This window comes from Neovison vison, chromosome 1, assembly GCF_020171115.1.
Source record: "Neovison vison isolate M4711 chromosome 1, ASM_NN_V1, whole genome shotgun sequence".
NCBI classification, from domain to species: domain Eukaryota; kingdom Metazoa; phylum Chordata; class Mammalia; order Carnivora; family Mustelidae; genus Neogale; species Neogale vison.
Genome location: NC_058091.1, coordinates 222,839,998 through 222,863,180, shown reverse-complemented (window position 1 = coordinate 222,863,180; position 23,183 = coordinate 222,839,998). Strand labels below are relative to the sequence as shown.

General features: G+C 34.8%; 1 protein-coding gene across 2 annotated transcripts in view; it reads right to left on the bottom strand.

Moving 5' to 3' along the window:
- Positions 1-23,183, bottom strand: part of ADAMTS6 (ADAM metallopeptidase with thrombospondin type 1 motif 6) — a 294,254-nt gene that overhangs the window by 62,431 nt on the left and 208,640 nt on the right. For both annotated transcript variants that reach the window (XM_044268162.1, XM_044268174.1), the window contains exons 15-16: positions 7,402-7,504; positions 731-864 (exon numbers count right to left, since the gene is read on the bottom strand). In XM_044268162.1, the coding sequence (XP_044124097.1) occupies positions 731-864; positions 7,402-7,504 (237 nt within the window). The remainder of the gene's footprint in view (positions 1-730; positions 865-7,401; positions 7,505-23,183) is intronic.

Here is a 23,183-nt window from a genome sequence, read left to right as displayed (position 1 = left end):
TTTTATCACTTCTTTCTCTGTTTCTGAGACTTAGTTTTGTGCTTCTTCTTAATATAAAGTAAAAACAAACAGTGAAAAAAGTTATGAGAACAGTGGTTTTTATGGCTTTTCTTATTATGGTTAAGTTTTATACACAGGTCTAGGAAAATAGCATGGATTTGCTCTTAAAATTCTCAACTAGTCTGGCTAATTCTCTAAAGAAAATGCTTTAGTAAGGTAAAGACTAACTCTATAATGAAAACCACTGTGCTTCACATGCTTCAAAAAGAGACAAAGTAGGAGGAACATAGCTGCTTCACACTTCGAGGAAAAATTATGCTATGAAATGTATTAAACAACCTTCCAATGAAAACATGTGGTAGCCATATGAATATGAGCTAAATCCTTGTTCCCTCTCTCTTCCTATCATCTTTGTAATCTGTTTATAAATGGAACAGAATAATAGAAATCAAAGTCCAAAATATATTCAGAGCTCTAGCAATTAGTACATACATAACTGGAACACCAAAATAAATCATATCTACATAATGTTTGAATATGAATAGGCTAGTCTACCTTTAGCGGTGTGTATTGTTAACCTGATTGGAAATTGAATTTCTCTAAAATGTAGCTCTCTTTATTAAAACTGAGCATAGTATTAATTAGGAGCGACCATCTGAGAAAAAAGACAAAAGTCTCAAAAGCCGCCCCCTCCCCCAACCAAAGGAGTAAAATTCAAAATTGGAGCAACCTTGCATTCCCCATTGATACAGATATCCAGAGAGTCCGCATTGCACTGAGTCCCATCAATCACTGCAGGGGCACGTTCAGTGTAGAAGTTGTAACCTTCAGCCAAGCAATTTAATGCACAAGGTTTTACCCCACCTGGACAAATACAGCAGAAAAGAAATAAATGGAGTGGTTCTTTTAAGAAACAGTGATTCCATATTAACCACAGTAAATTTACAATTCATACAGACATCATTCACTCACTATATACCCAGATGTGTAGGTTTCTTCCCTCTTTTGCTAAAATTTGATATTTATTTTCATTGTTTATGCAACTTGACAGAAGATCTGTTGAACAGTTTTAAGGTTTAATATGTTCAGGTATTTCCAGTATATATTTAATAATATATTTTAGGTCAAAAGGGAACACAGTGGAGGTACCTGAATGTTGAAAAAAATGGATAAATAAAAACTTTTAAAAAACTAAGAAAATAAATGTTTGAGGCTTGGCACAATAACTTCACATAGCAAATGGGAAATTTCTACAACATTTGTCACTTATTAACTGAAGCTGATACAAAAACTCTACTTAAAGCAAGGATATGGTAGTTATTTAAAACAACAACAACAAAACCAAACCTCTCAATTACTACCCACTTTAAACAAACTGTATTCCATGAATGTGGCTTTAGTGTAGAGGTAAGTTTTTATGAGATAAGCAAATCAAAGGTAAAATTCATTATAGCATTAAATTTGAATAATTCTTGTTACAAAATCAAAGATAATTACATATAGCATTAAACACAAATAATTTAAAAATACCTAATTTTATTTATGAATAGAAGAACTACATCATTTTCATTTTGTCACTGAAATTTGTATTTCTTAAGCTTGATGTGAAAAATAGGCATAAATAGTAGCAATTAAAAAAAAACAAGCAGAATAATATCATACTCTCATAATATATTGGAAAGGTGTAATATGTATTAATTTATTTTATTTGAAACATTGCATGAGAAAGTTACTTCTAATCAGTAACTACTGATTGAAATTATGACTTAAAAACACTTTATGTCCAACTTTCGTTTGATGAAGCTTAAAATATTTTGCTTTTATTCTACTCATGCTGATAAAATTTCTCTTTGAAATAAAAAAAGATCATTTCTAACAATGAAAATAAGGCAGAAGGATAAAATGACATGCTTAATTTCAGTAGAAATTACAAATCTCATCGAAGGTATGTGAAATCAAAGAGACAAGCCAAATGAGTGGTAGAGACAATGGTAAATTAGAAAGAACATTGCATTAAAGATCATTATTATAATTGATTGTTGTATAATGCAAGAAAATGGCCCAATATTGTCAAATACTGTTTTTTCATGAGAAGATGGAAACCTAGAGTTTTAAAATAAAAAATGTTTTTTGATAACTCATTCAAAGTTTTCAAAAATACTAGAGATGAAAACATCTATGTAAGTAAAGACTGGTTCCTGAACTGCCAGTTTACCTCCTCTGGCCTAAGTCCACGTTTGCTTCTATTTTCAATGTTTAGGTTATAGAACTTCTATATAATTTGATATGTTATTATTAGACTTAAGTTAATGATACCTTTTGCTCTCCTTATCACAAATATAACAAGTAATAAGTAGAATAATTTCTTCCTAAACTAATAATCAAGGTATTTATATTCATTTTTGTAAGATTCTTATAAATAAACTTACTCAAAGTTCAATGAACTTTACTGGGATTTTTTTCATTACTATCTAGTATAGTTCTTTTCCCATTTTTTTCTTTTACTGTAATGCTTTAGAATTTATTGTAGCTTTTTATGTGCCAGGCTTTAAAAAGAAAACATGACTTTTGTTTACTCAATTCTAACACAATTTAATTATGTAAGGTAGCATTTGATATGTAGAACATATAAATACTATGGCTGTATTCCTTAGACTACTATACTATGTGATAATAATAAGAATACATTTCACCCTTTTTCATTTCAGAAGATGTGTTCAGCTTCCTTAGCTACAGAGAGGGGTTTTTTGGTTTTGTTTTAAAGTGGGATCCACACCCAGCATGGAGCCCAACACAGGTCTTGAACTCATGACCCTGAAATCAACACCCAAGCTGAGATCAGGAGTCAGACACTGAACCAGCTGAGCCATCCAGGCACTCCACTCAACTACAGTGAGTTTTCAGAAGAGGTACTGCTATTATTTTGAAAAGAGATTTAAGATGATTCTCTAAACATTAGGTCACATCATTACCAGTTACCTTCAGTGAAAAGTGAAAGCTTTTATGAAGTGAAAGCTTATTATGAATTTAGGGTAAATTCACTAAGCTTAAAATTACCTAGATGCTGGGGGCACCTGGGTGGCTCAGTGGGTTGGGCTGCTGCCTTCGGCTCAGGTCATGATCTCAGGGTCCTGGGATTGAGTCCCACATGGTGCTCTCTGCTTAGCAGGGAGCCTGCTTCCCTCCCTCTCTCTCTCTCTCTGCCTGTCTCTCTACCTACCTGTGATCTCTCTCTGTCAAATAAATAAATAAAATCTTTAAAAAAAAATTACCTAGATGCTAATTATTAAATCTGTAAATTATTTTTCAGATACTTCTTTTCTTCCTACAGTAAGACAAAGCAATCCTAAATTTATAGGTACCTAATAAAAGCAACTTGAAAAACTTGCAAAAAAGAAAGCAAAGCCATATAATTGAGTTTTTAACATATTTCTCCCAGTAACTGATAGAAGAAGTACAGCAAAAAAAAAAAAAAAAAAAGAAAGAATATAAAAGATTTAAACAACACTAACAGCCAACTTGATGTGATGGATATCTATGGAACACTGTATCCAACAATTGCAAAAAACACATCCTTTTCAAGTATAGATAGCACATTACCAACATAAACAATAAATGGTACTATAAAACAAATCTCAATTAATTTAAAAAATTTAAATCATACAGAGTATTCTCTGATCATAGTAGAAATTAGAAATCAATAACCAAAAAAATCTAGAAAATATCAAATAATTGGAAATAAAACTAACATAGTTCTAAATAAACCATAGGTCAAAGGAGAAATCACAAAGTAAATGATAAAAGATTTTGAATTAAGGGAAATTTTTTAAAAAATCAAGTTTGATAATACAGAAAAGCAAAATAAACCCAAAATTTAAAAATAATAAATATAAGAGCAAAAACTAATACAAGAGAAAAAAATAAAAGAGAAAAGTACTAAAGCCAAAAGTTGATTCTTTGAAAAGATTAATAAAATTAATAAACCTCAAGCAAGACTGATCAAGAAAAAGAGAGAAAACACATATTATCAATATCAGAAATGAAAGAGCATATATCACTCAGAGCCTATAGATAGTAAGCAGGATAGTAAGAGAATGTTATGATCAATTTTCTGTCAAGAAATGGTATATGGGAGTATCCCATAGTTTCTTGAAGACATAAAAATTTTTTTAAAATGTGAATAGCTCTTTATCTACTAAAGGAGTTGAATTTGTAACATTTTTTTTTCCACAAAGAAAATACCAAGCCTGAGTGGCTTTAGTAGTGAAATCTATTCTAAAGAAGAAGTAATACCAATCCTACAATCTCTTTGAAAATATACAGGGATTCTATTTCTAGAAGCCAGAGTAAATCTAATACCCAAACTTGTCAAACACAGGGCAGGAAAAAAAAATTGCAATTCAGAATTCCTTAAAATAAATAGATGCAAATACCCTTAATAAAAAATTAGAAACTAAATCCAATAACATATAAAAAGATAAAAAATCATTGCCACATGGGGTTTATACTAGAAATAAAAGGTTGGTCTGACATAAAAATCTATCAAACAATTCACCATATTAACAGAACAAAAAAAAATACATTTACTCATATATGTACAAATTGTACTGAAGAGCCAATCCAGTGTATTAAGGCAAGAACATGAATTAAAAGACATAACAATTGATACAAACAGTTTCTACTTCCAGACAACATGACTGTTTACCAAGAAAATCCTAAGCAATCTACAAAACAACTATTAGGACTAACAGTTGTTCTTAAGAGAACAACTAAGTAAATTTAAGAAGGTCACAGAATACAAATTTAATACACAAAAATCTACGTATGTTTGGATATTAGAGCAAGCAATTGAAAATGCTATAGTTTAAACTTTTATTTACAATAGTTGCAAAAAAAATTACTCAGAAATAGATTTAACAAAAGAAGTACAAGACCTAACACCTAAAACTACAAAACATAGCTGAGAGAAATTAAAGAAAACTTAAAGAAAATTAAAGAAAACATTAATCAATCGGCATATATATATATATAATGTTCATAAATTCACTATTGAATTCAATATTCAATGTTAAAATAATATTGTTAATTTATCAGTTCCTCTTCAACTATCTATAGATTCAACATGATAGCAATCATAAGCCCAGCATATTTTTCTGTAGTAATTAATAGCAATTCTAAAATTTAGATAGAAACGCAAAGCACCTAGAATATCCAAAGAACTCTTGAAAAATAGATCAAAGTTGGAGGAACATACACTCCCTGTGTCCAAGACTATGCATTTACAATAATTCAGTCAGTGTGGTGTTAGCATAGTACTGCTATCATTTCATTTCATTGCACATTGTGAACATTTCATTGTGTTTCTATTGTTGACAAATAAGTGAAAGAAAATAGAATTGAAATGACAAATATACACCATAACCCCAAATTATTTTTAGACTATAGATCCAAATATAAAGACCACGACCATACAGCTTTTAGAAGAAAACATAAGAAAATATCTTCTTGAGTTGAGAAAGGCAAAGGCTTCTAAGACAGGACACTAAACACAATAACCATAAAAGGAAAAAAAAAAAGAAAAAATAGCATTCATCAAAATTAAAATCTTAATTTTTAAACAACATTAAAAAAGTAAAAGGAAAGTCCAAAGATGTGATAAAATATTTATGAAATTTATCTGATAAATAACTACTCAAGAATAGAAAGATAAATAACCAATTAAAAATAGACAAAAGATTAGAACAGTCACTTTACAAGAGTACCAAGAAGATTTATAAATGGTCAATTAGCACATAGAAACGTACTTGACATAATCAATGATCAGAAAATGCAAATTAAAACAGCACTGAGACATTATTATACACCTACCAACAGAAGACTGAAAATACCAAATGTTGGCAAGGATGTGGAACATAACTTTCATATGTTGTTGGTGGGATTGTAATATGGTACATCATTTTGGAAAAACATCTGGCAATTTCTTTTAAAGCTAAACTCATACCTCCCCTATTGCCCAGCAATTCCACTCCTAAGTATTTACCCAAGAGAAATGAAAACATATGCTCACAAAAAGAATGCTACAAAAATGTTCACAGCAGCTTATTCAGAACAGCTGAGAACTAGAAACAACTCAGGTGGTCAGTCATCAAGAGCAGGATGGGAAAACTCATTTTTACGATGGAATGCTGCTCAGCAATAAAAAGGAATGAGCTATTCATATGTGCAATAACGTGGATGGATCTCAAAAACATTAGGCCCCAAATAGTAAATATGACATGATTTCACTTATATGAAGTTCTGGCACCAGCAAAACTAATATATGGTAAGGAAAAAAAATTTCAGAACAGGGTTGCCTCTTGAAAGAAATAGGTAGAGGCAGCTATTGACTGGGAAGCACTATGGGGACTATGAGAATTTTGGAGGTATGGTAATGTTCTGTACGTTAATAGGGTTTTGCAGTGTGCGCATTTGTCGGAACTCAGGGAAAGTACAGTTAAGATTGTGCATTGCATTGTACATAATCTAACCTCTAAAACAGTAAGTAAATATTGAACTGTGGTTAATGTTATACATGTTGAAGTATTTAGAGGAAAGTATAGCAATGACTACAATTTACTTTGACACACATCAAAAAATTAATGGATTAATGGATGGAGAGATGACTAGACATGTAACAAAGTATATTATAATGTGAATGGTAGAATCTTGTCCATGTAAAATTATTTTAATATTGCTCTGTCGGAAAATTTTCAAGGCAAGATAGTAGAATAAAAAACAAACAATAGAAATTTTTTAAAAGTACATTCAATTTCTCCAAGAGAAAATTTTAACAAGATTTAATTTGTATTTGGGGAATACAAGAAAACTTCTGGTGTTTACTGAACAATTAGTGTTTGATACATGCCCAAATTAAAGGGTAAAAATGATCCCCAACACTAATAAATAATAATAATAATCTACTGGAAGATCCTTGGCCTTTGACCAAGAAAGAATATAGGTTTTCCTGGCCACTTTTAGCTTGATTTATATTGTTATAAGTTGTTTTCAGGGTGATAATTCTAAATATTTAGTGATTATAAATGGCTATAATGTAATATCCATTTATCCCAAGAAAGTCTCAAGAATTCAGAAGCATTATTTGGATTTATATCCTTTCTAGGACTTTTGTACCTTGTTAAATAGAATTAGGTTTTTATAAATGATCTCTGATCATTTTTACTAACATAAACTTTATTACAGGGAAACTGTATAGTACTATAAGCATTATCCTGCTTTGATTTGCAAACACTGATTTCTACTAGTATGTGTATGAATGTATGTGTGTGTTTGTATGTATTTATATATTCTTTTATATTTGCAAAGCTCTCAAGCATGATGAATGCTCTGCTGGTTATACATTACCTCCAGTATAGGGTTTCCAGTTATAATACTTTCCACGGAAAGGCATATTGTCAAAGTCTGCACACTGTTTCTCTCGAAAATCTCGGGCCCCCAAAGGACATGGCTAAAATAAAATAAAATCATAAATGGTATGATTGTTGAAAAATACTAAAACTAAGGGACATTGTCCCTAAAATTAAAATTGCCTGAATTCGTCACATTAGCTCACTGCCTGATGCTGTAGCTATAACTCTAGCATTTACTTTACATTTACTCATTCTACAGCAGTATTCAAACTGATGTGTCTGAATTATATCTTAGCCCCAGAATAAATAACTAAAGTAATTTATATGAAATTAAGTGTCAGACAGTTTCCTTATAACTTTATAGTCAGATACATGTCATAGTCCACTTTGCAATCAATCCATCAGGATTGTAAATACATATTAAAAACTAGATGAAAAAACTAAAACACAAAATCTCTTTTGGTAACATTATTTAAGGTCCAGTTGCCACAGCTACTCCCAGCTCTTTATTTTAAGGAATCAAGAGGCAGGTTTGTAACACAACATTCAGCTCTATTAATTGTGGTTTGGATCCCTACTACTATAGCTGTTTACTGTCTGGCCTTGACAAAAACCATATTTTAAGATGTGGAATGAACTGGGCAAATGCTAGTCCTCAAGTCTAAACACCTTCAAATTCAAGGAATTTGGATTTACTAAGATTTACATTTAATCTATGAACATGATGGAAAATAAAATACTGAACTGGTTAAAAACATCTGCATGTGTCGGGTGGGGAGCAGAGGAGGATGTTGAGAGGGTGAAGAGAAGGTTATTTGTTTTCTAAAAGTTTGGAATGTTTCATCTACCTGATTTTTTTTAAAAAAGGAAAACCTTGCCAATGCAGCTAGGTCTAGATTCCAAATACCACAGGCCATCCTAAATTCAATCTTCAAATTCACAAACAATTAGAAGTATAACCTTTCAGTGTTTGAGCAATATGACCTAATTTGACTTATCTTTTAGAGTTCTATAGCTGTAGCACCTAAAACAATCACTGCTTTTGATAAACTGATGGAAAAAATATCCTGCTCACATAAGGAAGAATAAAACAGGTCAGGAGATAAAATTCTTAATTGTGAATAAGTGATGAGTAGATTAAACTCTCAGAGATCAGTCAAGGACTTTTTACTGCCCTCCCTTGGATCTCTACATTTACTTTATATAGTTTTCTGAGGTTGGTATATTATAAATGGTCCCTTGAAGCATGTTACAAAAACAACAGATCACAATGGGCACATAGTCATATGGTCATCATTACTTCCTATATTTGGGGTTCAAATCTCTACCATATCAAGTCCAAAGACTCAAATTCAGGTGCCTGGGTAGCTCAGTTGTTTGAGCTACTGCCTTCAGCTCAGGTCACCATCCTGGAGTCCTGGGACAGAGCCCCGCATAGGGCTCCCTGCTCAGCAGGGGCGTGGGGAGGGTGGGGAGAAATGTGTTGGTGATCTGCTTCTCCCTCTGACCTTCCCCCTCTCATGCTCACTCACTCTCATTCTCTCTCTCTCTCTCTCAAATAAATAAATAAAATCTTTTTAAAAAAAAAAAAGCCTCAAATTCTGAAAACAGTGTCAATAGGTCTACGTTCCATTGTGAGCCCCATATTATGATTTCTGCACATTAAAGTTCGACACTGCAATATCAAACCCAATGATTCTGCTTGTCAAATAACCCTTCTTGTCTTTTAAAAAAAAATGAAAAATGACTATTTAACATAGGCTACTTAGTGCATCATGCTGGACAGACACACTTCTGGGGTGTTTTGTTTCACCGCATGCCAATCTTTGCATCAAAGAAAAGCCATTCTAGACACTTTTTCAGGGACTCCCATTCAAGGATGAAAGTGGTTGGTGGCTTTGCCATGTAGCTAGACTAATTTTTAAGCAAACATCATCAAATTTTTTAAAAAATACAGTTACTTTGAACTCTAATTACAAGTTTTCCAATAAAACTTAAGTATTTGTAAAGCACCAACCACTAAAACAATCATCAAAGCATGGCTTTCAGTCTAGCTGGAGAAACGGGACACAAATGGGAGAACAGCAGTGCTGTCTCAGGCAATGATTATACCACAGCACAGCACAGGTGGCCTATAGGTGCTCCATAAGGTAAAAGATCCATGTGTCACATGATTTGTGTAGGAGGAAAATCATGAGTATAGCACAATTACAAGTATTATAAGTAATTATTTTTTATAATATTATAAAGTATTATAGGAATTGAGCTAGGTGAGAAAGAATATTTCTAGGGGGTTAAAACTATTAAGAAGGAAGTGAAGTAAAGCCATGGTTACAGGAAGGAGAAGGTTGTATGTTGGGAATAGTTCCATTGTAGACAAAAGAAATTTATGAAGTAATAAGAAAAGATGACATTTCATAGAAAACCACTGGTACATTAAAAAAGCCCTGAATTAACAAACTAAGGCATTATGAAAACTATTTTACTTAAAAACAAACAAACAAAAAATCCCATTCTTGACTATCTTGTCTCCTAAATATAGGCAAAGTGAAAAGTCCGACAGGAGGATATTATAGTTTAACAAAACACTTGGATAATATTTCATAAAATTTCTAATCTATATACTACTCAGGGTCAGCATAATAAAAATATTAACAATGACAACAGCTACTTAGCATTTACTAAGCATTCAGCAAGTACCCATTCTATGGTACACTATTCAGAATCCTATAGATATATTATCTATTTAATCTCTTTCAACACTCTTAGGCAGTTGTAACTAATAATCCCTTTTACCGAGTACACTGGCTATAAACGTTTGCTTAGTGATAGTTTCAGGGTGTAAGGACACTCGTTCATCAGAATGGGAGCTTCCTTTGAACTCTGAATGCTACAGTAAGAGCATAAAGTTTTAGCTCTGTTAAGATGTATAAGAACTTAATAGGAATAACTTGAGTTCCTGTCATTTCAGTTGCAACTTTCTTTTCTTCTCCAAACTACTTTTTTCCTCATTTATAAAACAAGAGGGCTAACAGCAAAATTTTGGAGTGTGACAAACCTGGATTCAATTCTAACTTGGTCTTTTGTTTAATTCATGGCTTTTAGCAATGCACTCAATTTTCCAAACCTCATCTATAAGCTAGGGATAATACTAGTATTTACCTCCTAGGAGAGGATTCATGTGAACTGTTTAGCTCCATACCTGGCATAGGACAGAAGTAAATAACTATTAACAGCTGTTCTGGTCTTGGGTCAAGGCATTCTTATATTCATTCCTCACCTTCTCCTGCTCTGCTCTGTATCTCTGGGGAATGAACTCTGCAAGCTCCATTTCCCAGTCTTCTGTGTCTGCTGACTTCTGACCATGATTCAGGCAATGAAGGCACTACTGGGAGAACCCAGAGTATTTCTCTTTCTTTCTCTCCACCTCACGGCAGCACCATAGACAGAAGAATCTTTTTGTGATTCCAACTTCAGGTAATAGCACCACTTACCCCATCCCTCCCCTCTCTAGCCCTATCCTATGATTCTATCCTATAATTCCAGCATCTAGACTCCGATAAAAATACCCTCTTCTTTGGTCTCCCTGGATGGAGGGAGTGGTGGCATCTTCCTGTTGATGTTGATCTATGGGCTTGCCAGCCTCTTCCAACATCTATGTAACCATTTTTTTCCATTAAAGTCCCTCTACTTAAATATTCAGAGAGGTTTATATTATTATGGTTGGAAATTTACTGATATAACAATCAAAAATAATGATGATGATGTTGATGAGGTATTTGGGAGACTGAATAGAGATTTATTTATTTCTATGTATTATTTTTTGCAGTTTATTGGTTAAGGGCAGAGGATGGCCAATGTTTTTTGTAAAGGGCCACATAGTAATATTTTAGACCTTGTATGCCATACGGTCTTTGTTGCAACTCCTCAACAGTGGCATTATGGTATGAAAGAAGCTATAGGCAATATGCAAATGAAAGGTCAGTTCTGTGTTCTAATAAAATCTTATTTACAAAAAGGGGTGACAGGGCCACCTGGAATTTTACCCTGATTTAAGATGGTAACATAATAGATACGTATGTCCAGCAGCACTTTGAAGAATGACCAAATTCAGTGATTAATTTTTGAGTCAATACAGAATCATATACTTCTAAGACTATAATCTAATTTGCAAAAGATGCTTCAATTTCCTCTACAATTATCCCTAAAGTGATCATGCAATCTGTACAAGCATCTATAGAAAAATCAAATACTTTTCAGGCAGTTGCAATTATCAGGTTCTTTCTTACTTTTAGCCCAAATCTATCTTCTTATAACCCTTTCTTCTGGATCTACACTGAACAATCTGATCCCTAAACATAAGGTATCTAGACCTTGACGGCTTTCATATGAGCACATCATAAGCTTATCATTAGTCCTCTTAAAGCCAGCCATTAAGAACTGGCCTTAAATGTCTTTCTTCTGCTCAGCAAATGTGTCACATATGATGTAAGCTCTGGAAATAAAGCAATAAAACAGATTAGGTCCCTGCTGTCAGGAGATCATTCTACTTAGAGGTGAGAAAGAAGAAAAATAAGGGGATTGATGGTGAGGTGACAGGGAAGTTCTTTTAAAATAGTATGGTTTTGGGGCACCTGGGTGGCTCAGTGGGTTAAAGCCTCTGCCTTCGGCTCAGGTCATGATCCCAGGGTCCTGGGATCGAGCCCCACGTCGGGCTCTCTGCTCAGCAGGGAGCCTGCTTCCTCCTCTCTCTCTGCCTCTCTCTCTGCCTGTCTCTCTGCCTCCTTGTGATCTCTGTCTGTCAAATAAATAAATAAAATCTTTAAAAAAAAAAAACTTTATAAAATAGTATGGTTTTGGGGTGCCTGGGTAGTTCAGTGGGTTAGGCCTCTGCCTTCAGCTCAGGTCATGATCTCAGGGTCCTGGGATCAAGCCCAGCATTAGGCTCTCCGCTCAACAGGGAGCCTGCTTCTCTCACTCTCTCTCTGCCTGTCTCTCTGCTTACTTATGATCTCTCTCTCTCTGTGTCAAATAAATAAATAAAATATTTTTTTAAAAAATGGTATGGTCAGAGACATTCTTTCCAATAAGGTAGCCCTTGAGCAGAGAGTTAGAAGAAACGGTGGGAGTGATTTACACATCAGTGAGAAAAGTAAATAGTAAATACAAAGGCCCTGAAACAAGAGTGTGTTAAGGAGGTTCAAGAATAGCATGGAAACTGTAGAAGACTTGATCCCATGCCTTTCTGTTTCTAGAATATCCCGACCAGTTCTGTTAGAATTTACCAGCTGTTCTGTTTTTCTGATTTCAATGTTTCCTTCAGTGAATGCTCTTAATTTGTGTTGATTAGAAATTAACTCAGTAGGAGTTGTATATTCTCATTCCAAAGGAAAAGAGTGACCAAAGAAAAGAATAATTTCTTAAGGAAAAATTACATAAAATATGTTTTTTTTTAAATTTTTAATTTTTTTTTAGGAATAGTAGAGAGTTTAAAGAGTAATGCTTTTTAAATTGCTCAAAGGTAATAAATGCTGACACCATGCAAAAACAGTGGGCATAAGCAACCAATTTTTTATGTAAAGCCTGACAGGTTTTCAGCCTCCTGGTGTTAACACTAATCAAGCATCCTCTCCATCTAAAAAGCAACCAGCAGGATCCCACATAAATCCAGAGCACAAAGCTGCAAGTCTCAGCATTTTTAATCTTAGTATTTCCAAAGAAATAAAAAAATTAATACTAGCATCTTTATCAGCACATTTTTTTTTACAGAGATATGTATGTTATTAGCACATTCTCCAGACTATCTACACTTCCAATTACACTGATTGTTTAAAAGCATCTCTTTTTGACTAAATTTAATACTCTTTATTGGTACATAAACCTAAAAAAAAAAAAAAAGATAATTCATTGGGGCATAAAAGTTGCTATAGAAAGAAATCTCAGCTTCCGCTGACAAACTTTGTAGTGGCATTTCTATTACTGGGTTTCTAATCCTGGTTTTGTCCCAAAGAATAGGGTGACCTTGGCAAGCTGCAGAAGGCTTTTGTGCCTTCTCTCTTTCATTTGCAAAATATACCCAAAATGCCACTTAACTTCAAGAGAAATACGTCCCCAAATGTCTTACAAAAGAGGACAATTCCATAAATACTGTGTTGTGTCTTCTTATCTGTAATAAAGTGTGAGAAGAAAGCTGAGCAAGAAAATTCTTTTTCCCCTTTCCCATTCCTTTCTTCTTCATAAAGGAGATAGGCAGGCTGGAAGGACACAAGGATTTCTATGGCCTCATGTAAAATTGCAAAATGAGCAAAACTGGCATTTTATTCTCCTACTTCTTTTCTCTATTGCCCTTTTCACCTGCTGCTTCTTCCTTTCTTGTTTCCGCACTAAACGCACGTTTGCTTCTTCACCATTACACTAGACAACACTTCAACACTCCCCAAATTTAATTTTCCTCTTCCTCTCCAGGATGGCAACATACTCTTAGCTGGCTATACCCTATTAGTTTCAGGAGCATAAGCAGAATTTAAATTCCAGCCCCTGATCTGCTTAGCAAGTCACGATGTACTTGACATGGGACTGGGAAGAAAGGACATTTTTATTTGTTTACCCAAACAGGCATCACTAAGTCATGCAAAGACACAGGGCTAACAAAGTCCTTGCTTCCACACCTTCTCTTAGAAGTTGCAAACAAAATTCCTGATTGCCCAGTTATCAGGTATTGTATGATTATCTCACTAAAGTTAAACGTAGTATCCAGTGAATTGTCTCAACCAGCTTTTGATTGAATCTTATCTTTTCTCTCCAAAATGTTTTCTGATTTTTTTGTAGTTTCACTGAGTATTTACTTAAAAAAAAAAAAAAAAGAAAGAAAAAAGAAACAGAAGCCTGCTAAACCTGTATTTGTCTAGGCAAACTAGAATCTAGCAGTTCTTTGATACCATAGTCTTCTATGCAAGTTTTCAGACTTAAATCTATTTCTGTATAGCCTGAATTTAACTAAAATACTATCTGTCCATAATATAAAACTTTCCCCTAGTCTTTGAAAACATTAGGCAACAAACATTTACTTTGTAATTTTTAAAACATCCCTTTTAAAAACAAAGCAAACAAGCAAGCTCTATTCTGTGCTTAAAAGCTAGTCCTTATTTTTCAAAACGTGATGCACACCATAGAATTCATACTAACCTAAAGATTAATGACACTTGCTCCTGTTACTTTTTTGCCATATATAATAATATAATAAATATTCTGTAAAATATTTATAAAAAATCCAGTGTTTGACACATAATCTGTTTTCTAATTATAACTTGGGACATGGTTATAATGCTGTAATGGATCAGCTCTGTACCTTGTTATCACTTACCCCACACCTCTCCCTGGGGGCAAGGTCTGTAGTTTCAGAATGTTCTCAGCTATCTGGTTCTGCTGCAGGGTAAGGTTAGACTGGAAGTAAGACAATGCCAAAGGTGACCAAACTCTTTCAGAGATGCTTACCTTGCCACACCCACCTCCCAAGGGCTCCGTCTATTACAAGAGCACTAAATCAGTACTCAGAAATCCCATGTCTGTCTCATTCCCTTCCATGGTACTAGCCTATTGCTCAGATTTAGTACTTCATTTTAAAACACTTAAAAAAAAAAAACACTTGTTCTTCCTCCTTATAAAAGTGATTTGAAGATATAATGAGGTTATGTATGAAAGTACTTTGTAATCTGCTCTGAAACAAAAATGTCCATAATATTATCTACACTCTGTTAAGTACAGATGAAGTATTAGGAAGCAGCACTGAACGTTCTACATGTGTTACATCTTTTATTTCTCAAACAGCCCTGCAAGTTGGATGTAATTATATTCTATATAGCAGTTCCCTAAGGTTTAGTTATTTTGCCAAGACCAAACAGCAACAAGGGTTACAGTCAGCATTCAAACTGAGAGTGCACGTGTGCCTGTGTGCATGAGCTAACATGAGCAGGTCCTGGGGGTGGGAAGCTAAAAGTGGGAATCCAAAATCGATAACATTTTCTACTACAATCCTACCATGAAATACAGGCTATATTTCTCCGCAACCAAAGGAGTATCACCTCTTAATGACTGTAAGTAAGGTCTTGAAGAAGAAAAAAAATTGCAGAATAGCATGCCCCTCTAGAATAGTTGACTAGGGGCACCTGGGTGGCTCAGTGCGTTGGGACCTCTCCCTCCGGCTCAGGTCATGATCTGGGGATCCTGGGATTGAGCCCCGCATCGGGCTCTCTGCTCAGCGGGGAGCCTACTTCCCCCTCTCTTTGTCTCCGCCTGCCTCTCTGCCTACTTGTGATCTCTGTCTGTCAAAATTTAAAAAAGAAAAAGAAAAAAAAAAAGGCTGACTGAGAGAATACCTAGGAGAAATACCTGAGAAAATACTACAAAATCTATGCTTAAATTTTTGAACAGACCACAGATGACCTAGCAACCCTTCTGAATCTGTAATTTTTTTTTAATAGTCTTGATGTGTAAGATAAAGGAGGAGATGTGATGTTTAAGATGCAAGACAAATAAGAGTTTCCATCTCAGCCTGAGTGAAGCTTAGGTATTTCACAAGCAGTTTTACCCTAGTTGTCCAGGTTGCTTTTACACAACCAGCTTGAACAATGGAAATCTGAGTAAGGTGAAAGGGCCCACACTGACCTGCAATCTCCAGGCTGAATACAAACAGCCTATTAGGCAACCCACCTCCAAATATTTATAAGCCATATACCTACACCCAGACACAGGTATCAAAAAAGGAAAGTTCCATACATTCCCATACCTCCTCACCTTCCCTCTTTAACTGCAACCCCCCACCACTGCCTCTTGGCAGACAGTCTCTGCTTTTCTCTGCTTTGCTGTCCTTTGTGGTATATGCCTCTCCCTTGTGGTATATGTGATAAACTTCTACCTCCTTTGTTCTGTCTTGGGTGAATTCTTTCACTAGCAGCGCTGCCAGCCTCCACCTAATCTGATCACCCCACACTGGTCACATTATCAAGCAGCAAATCACAAAAAACATACAATAAGAAAAGGAAGGATTTTTTTTTTTCCGTTGGTTTTGGAGAGTTAGCTAAGGAAAAACAGGAAATTCTTTTTGGAAATGTAGATTAGTCCTTTATTAGGGCATTATGATTTCCATAAAATTCTGCTCTTCCAACCAAAATCTTACAAGGGCAACGTCTATTATCTATTAGATTAGCTTATGATCTAAAATATCCTATGGGCGCCTAGGTGGCTCAGAGGGTTAAGCCTCTGTCTTCAGCCCAGATCATGGTCTCAGGGTCCTGGGATCGAGCCCCACATCGGGCTCTCTGCTCAGCGGGGAGCCTGCTTCCCCCTCTCTCTCTGCCTGCCTCTCTGCCTACTTGCAATCTCTGTCAAATAAATAAATAAAATCTTAAAAAAAAATCCTATTGTAGTTGCTATTTTAATAGTGTGATTGAACTTCATCCAATTCTACTCTATATCTATAAAATAGCTCCTGGTTTCTCAATAACTTCAAGATGAAAATCATTTTAATTTGTTCCTGCTATAGCTATTGTCTTTATATGCTGTTCTGTCCTAGAGACAATCATAGGGATGTCAAAGAAAGAGTCCTTGTCCAGTTGTTTCTGAAGGCTTCTGGGGTGACCAATGATGATGACCTAGAGAACAAACGGCCTGTCTAACACATCCTAATGCAGATTATCAGCTTCAGAGTCTAAAGTGTGAATACCTTTGGTCTCTAGGCTAATTAAGTTGCTGTTGAGACTGGTCAGGCCAATTTTATAGCTGGATACAATTTTCTGACCTATTTTAAAATTTTTAAAGATTAAGATTCTTTTCTTTATAAGTTGCCTCTTCTATCTCTGGGGATCTTTTTCTTTCCAACTGGGGTAAATGGGACAGGAAATAATGGGAACATTGTTCCCCTTCTACTAGAGAGCTCTTGTCTTTCTACCACTCCTCCAATCTTCAAATGTCTGTGGTGGGAATTAAATCAGCATTGGGGAGAAGGTGTGGCTGTCTTGTTTTTGTGCTAGACACTTTTTAAGACTACTTGGCCTACAAAGTTTCTTAGTTTTAATTTTCCTCTAACTTAAGCAAAAAGAGTACTGTCAGCCTTGCATGCTTCCATCTGATTCACTAGTGTGGAGATCCTTGTAGGAGTATCAAACTTCAAAATAGCGAAGTGTTCTTTTGTGATATATCTCCTTTTGTTGTCGCTATTAGACATTATGAAACTTAGAACTGATAGTGTTTTCTTGTTTACTCAGGTCTCGAAGAAACTCAGAGTAAAATGTGTGGCCCATCTTAATATGCAGAAGGAACTTATGGTACATATTTAAGGTATTGATCCCAACTAAATATTATGTTCCTTTTCCTTGGATTTTCTAATTTATTCTATTTTTCACTTATGATTTTAATGAAGCTAATCCAACTCTAATCAGAGTCAGAGTACTGACTAATAATGTTAAATAATTATGATACATAAAAAATGAGAATGAAGTAATAATCTATAGTACTAGCTGGCCAATGACAGAAATGAGAAGATCAAGACTGCTATACTACATGCGAAACTGACAGGCTATGAGGAATGGGTTGTAAGATCTTAAAAGGAATGTAAGTAGACTCTATCAAACACATGTGAATCAGACTAACATCTCCTAGATTTTCTTTTCTTTTTCTTTTTCCTTTTTTTTCTTTTTCCCCAGGGAGAGAGAGTGCACGTGTGCCTGTGTGCATGAGCTAACATGAGCAGGTCCTGGGGGTGGGAAGCTAAAAGTGGGAGGAGGGGCAGAGGGAGAGAGACAATTTTAAGTAGACTCTACATGGGGCTCAATCCTAAAACCCTGAGATTATGACCTGAGCCAAATTCAAGAGTCGGGCACTCAACCAACTGAGCCACACATAGATTTTTAAATTTTTTATTATAATGTACATTCTGAGCATAAATTAAATAGCATAGAGCAAACCTCAAAAATTCATAAACAGGTACTCCTGCCGTTTGACTGCTTAACATGATCTCATTGTGCGCAAAGATTTGAAAATCTTTCCAGAATCATTTGAATTTATTCTTTATTCCCTATTTAAGTCTCAAGCTCTTGGATCACAAATGACAAACCAAAATTATGCTTATGAATTGCTTCCTAGTTTTTGACTGTCAATTTGATTTTAACTAATTGTAAGAGTTTCTCCTAGATATTATTTACAGTGTCATGAAATATGATGTGCATAGTATTAAATGATGTCAAAAATGCACTAGGTTGGAGACTGATCTAATAAAGATAAGTATACTCTTGAATCCCTTAAATTAGGGTAGCTCATACATAACAGACGCCCAGCCAATACACAGGGAAAAAAGACCATTTAAACAATTGAACATTTAGGAAAAAGTTTCAAGATTAATTTAAAGAATACAACACAATAGCCCTATAATGTTTCTACAGTAACACCCATTCTGTGCTTGCTGGAACACACTGAAGTTTTCTAGCTTGCATGACTCAATCTTAACTACAATCAGTTCACTCTTCGTGATTTATTGTTAAATTCTCTTGTCTTATAATATAAATTTTTAAAATATTTTTTTAAATATAGGAGTTTCTACTCTAATATGACACATACATTCTTGAAAAACCTTTTTCTGCAAAATTGCACAGTAAAAATAACAGGCATATGAAAAAATGTGTTAGAGGCAGACAGATCAGAGACAGGACACTAACAAAAACAATAGCAATTCTAATAAAATACTACCACATTTTAAAAAATACCTGGCAAATTCCTAACAAGGGAATACTGGAGTAAACAGGACTTTATCTCCTCCTCCCACAAAAAGTGAAATAAGTTAATAAGCAAGGGTTGAGGATGCTGAGTTACAGAGACAAGAGGCCAATGTACAAAGAACAGGCAGAAACACATGATAAGGACTCTATGACAAAGCATGAGGACTCACTAGCAAAAAGGAGAATGTGGGATGAAGGGTCATCACATACACAATTTTCCTCTACCATTCAGCTATATCGACATAGTTTGACTTTAATCGCTGTATCACTTAGTGGCAAATAATAAGGCACAAAATGACTCAGTCACTTACGAGCTATTTTGTGTTGCCGAGGCAAAGTTGTAATAGAACAAATTATACCAAAACTTTAAATTAGCATGTTTTTTCTGGATTTTTGTTGAAAGAATAAAAATTTACAATATCTCAGCAAGCCAACTCACTGCCCAGGAGAACACTCAGAATGGGAAAAAAATATTGTTAAATTAATGGATCTGGTACATACTCAGTAAATGTACTACTACCACTACTACTTCTGTTGCTGCTACTTCTTCTAGTAAAGATGGGAAGTAAAAAAGCTCTGAGCAGACATGTATAGTATACCCAGGATCTGTCACTCTCTACTTTATTGCTAACAGAATTCTGCTTTATGCCCAGGAATCTATGTTTCAGGAAAGGTGACCATAACCTCATTTTAGGGGCAAACTTGGATTAGTCTAAACCAATTATGGTAATCCCATTCTTTTTGCCCATGACTGGTTTAAAATGGGTATGTGGTCTCCAGGCCAATAAAATAGGAATGAAGTCTGCCAAGCGAACAAGAGAGGAGCTTTGGTAAGCGCTTTCCTAATAGAGAGGAAAGAGACACAATAGTGGTTTATCTTGTCTTTTCCGCAGAATATTGTCAGGACAAAGGCACTTTAGGTGTTCTGATGCTCCACTACCATTTTTGAAGTCCCCTTTCTCAAAGAATTTAGCCTTCAGGAATTTCCCTCACTATCTTGTCAGTTATTTGCGGATTTTAAAGTGATGTTTTAAAACATGCTTATTCAATAATTTTTAAAAAGAGTTCTGTCAGAATAATTTACTCTATCATTACCAAAAATGGAAATATTCTACATTTGTTTCCAAAATGAGCTAAGATTGATTTGTTTTGAGAACTTTAGATATAATATTTATAGTCCTCTTTATAACAATTATTTTTCTACTGAAGAACTAGACTATGCAGCTCAATGCTATCTAACACGGCCATCGTGAGCAACATGTTGCTATAAAATTTAAATTAATTAAACTTAAAAGTTTGGCTTTTCATTTACACTAGCCACATTTTTTCTTTTTCTTTTCTTTCTTTCTTTCTTTTTTTTTTTAAATTAAGTAGCTCCACACTTTGCATGGATCCCAACGAGGGATTTGAATTTATGACCCTGAGATTGAGACCTGAAGTGAGATCAAGAGTCACACACTTAACTGACTGATCCACTGAAGCCCCCTAACACCAACCATTTTCAAGTGCTTAATAGCTAATTTGGCTACTGGCCTCCAGTCTGGACAGTGCATATGTAGAACATTTCTATCAATGAAGAAAGTTCTCCTGGACAGCGCAACTAGATTATGTGTTCTGAAAGTTTAAATTGTCATATATTAGATTACACTTTAAAATCCCAACCTTATAAACTTATGCTAAGACAGTTTTATTAACTTAGCATGAAACTAAATTTCAGTGTGATAATTGAATAGTCTCACATTTTCAACTAGTAGAGTCTAGATTGGTGAAAAAAATTGTATTTCCATGATATTATGTTGATTGTATCATTTGCTGAAACCTGAAACCAAAGACAAAGCTGGTAATAGAAATGTCAATCCACCAATAGCAAGTTCTACAATTTGAGCGTCCAAAACAAAGCTCAGGGGTAAAAACCAACAAGACTGATATGTCTAGTACTTTTTTTCTCATTTACTTATCATACCTTATTCATATTATAGTACCTATCTTATTAAGGTGGAAATATGTGCCTGCCCCTATAATTATATAACAGAAACAGATATGAATTGAGACATAGGTTTGCCTTTCTCATTCCTACCTAACACAGTCTGATATACAGTAGACACTCATTTATTCTACCCTTATATAAGACTTCTATTCTTCTAAAATTCAGGCTATAGCATCCAAATCACTATCTGGCTTCATCATTCCTATTAACCTCATCATGGTCATTTTCTCTCATTTATTAAGGGGTCTGATACCCAGTTCACAGTCTAGGCTTTAACATCATCCTGAGTGACCTCAGGATGTGACCTCATCTGCATAGAAGACTTCCCAAATTCCCCAACCTTGAAGATCTTTGAACTCCTTCATCTCTGCCCAAAGCTAGGCATGCATTCCCTTGGTCACACTGAAGATTTGTTGTCATTGAGAAAAGTCTCACTTGTCATATATGAAATCCAGTACATTCCATTCTCTGATCCCAACTCCTTCTATCTCCCTCACCCTGTCTCTTTTACTATATTGGTTCTTCAATTTTTATGAATTTTTGAATTTAGGTCCTTAATTTTCTCCTCCTAGCCCTCTTTAGACTCCACTGCCAAGGCAGACTGCATGGCTCATCACTTCAGTCATTCCCAACAGTACCCTTAATTCTTTCTGAACCGTTTATTGTTCTGTTGTAGTCTCACTTTCTCCAATCCATTCTCATATAAATATAAATCTGAGGCTTAGTTTTTGAACAGTGTCTTACTGCCTCAGTAAATATCATGCTGTTTAACCTACAAGCCTTGCATTTAATTTTCCTTCTACCTAGAATGCTCTTCATTGTTGTTTTCTTCTTTTCTGTTCAGCTCCTATTTGCCCTTTAAATCTTTACTTTCTTATGGGAAGAAATCCTAAATCCTTAATTAGGCTATGTACCTATTCTATGCGCTTTTATAGCATCCCATACTTATTCCAGCATATCATATATTTATCACTCTGAGCGGTGATTATCTTCATTTAACTGATTTCCCAGGAAATTGTAAAATCCTTGAGAGTAGATGGTCTTTCTTACTCTAGAACAGTCCGAGATATAGTAGGCATTCAATGGTTTGTTGAATGAATGAATAAATAATGCTGATATCTTGAAATGATCATTGTAATTGAAGTCACATGTTATTACTTCTATGTTATATGCAAATGTAACATGTAACATGGAAGTAAATATGATCAATAAGCTACAGAGTATAAGTATGTATGGGAGAAACAGAGCAGGGTAAGAAAGATTAGGAGTCTCAAGGTTGTAGGGAGTAGGGAAAGTTGCAATTTTAAATATGGTACTCAGGCTAGGCCTCACTGAGGTGGTGACACTTGAATAAAGGTTAGGTAAGAGAGTAAGTCATGTAGATATTTTGCGAGAAGAGTATATAAGGTAAAGGAAATGGGCAATGCTAAAGCCCTAAGGTGGGAGCATGCCTGGTATGTACAAGAAAGGAGGCCCACATGCCTGGAGCATGGCTGTTGAGGAAAAATAGTAAGAGATTAGTTCAGAAAAGTAATGGAGGGCTAGATTGTATCATCTTTGAAGGACTTTCTAAGGACCTAATGCTAAGACATGAGTCTGGAATCCATGAAAGAAATCTGGGCCAAAAATATAGATTTGGGTGCCAAATGACATATGAATGCTATCGAAGGCAATGAAACTGGATGAGATCACCAAGGAAATGAATACTGAGAGTGCACAGGAAAGGGGCAAGGACTAGGTCCTGAACACTCTGAGAAGTAAGAGAAAAAGAATAGGAACAGCAAAGGAGAATGAGAAAAAAACAAATAATAATAAAAAAGGACAACCAAAAAGTTGTATGTTGTGGAAGCCTACTGACTACCAAGTAAGATGAACACTCAGAATTGACTATTAGATTTAGCAACATGGAAGTCATCTGTGTCTTGACAAGAGCATTTTTAGTAGAATGATGGTGGCAAAAATCTGACAGGAACAATTTTAGGAAAGAATTTGAAGAGGTAGTGGATATGGTATAACTCTTTT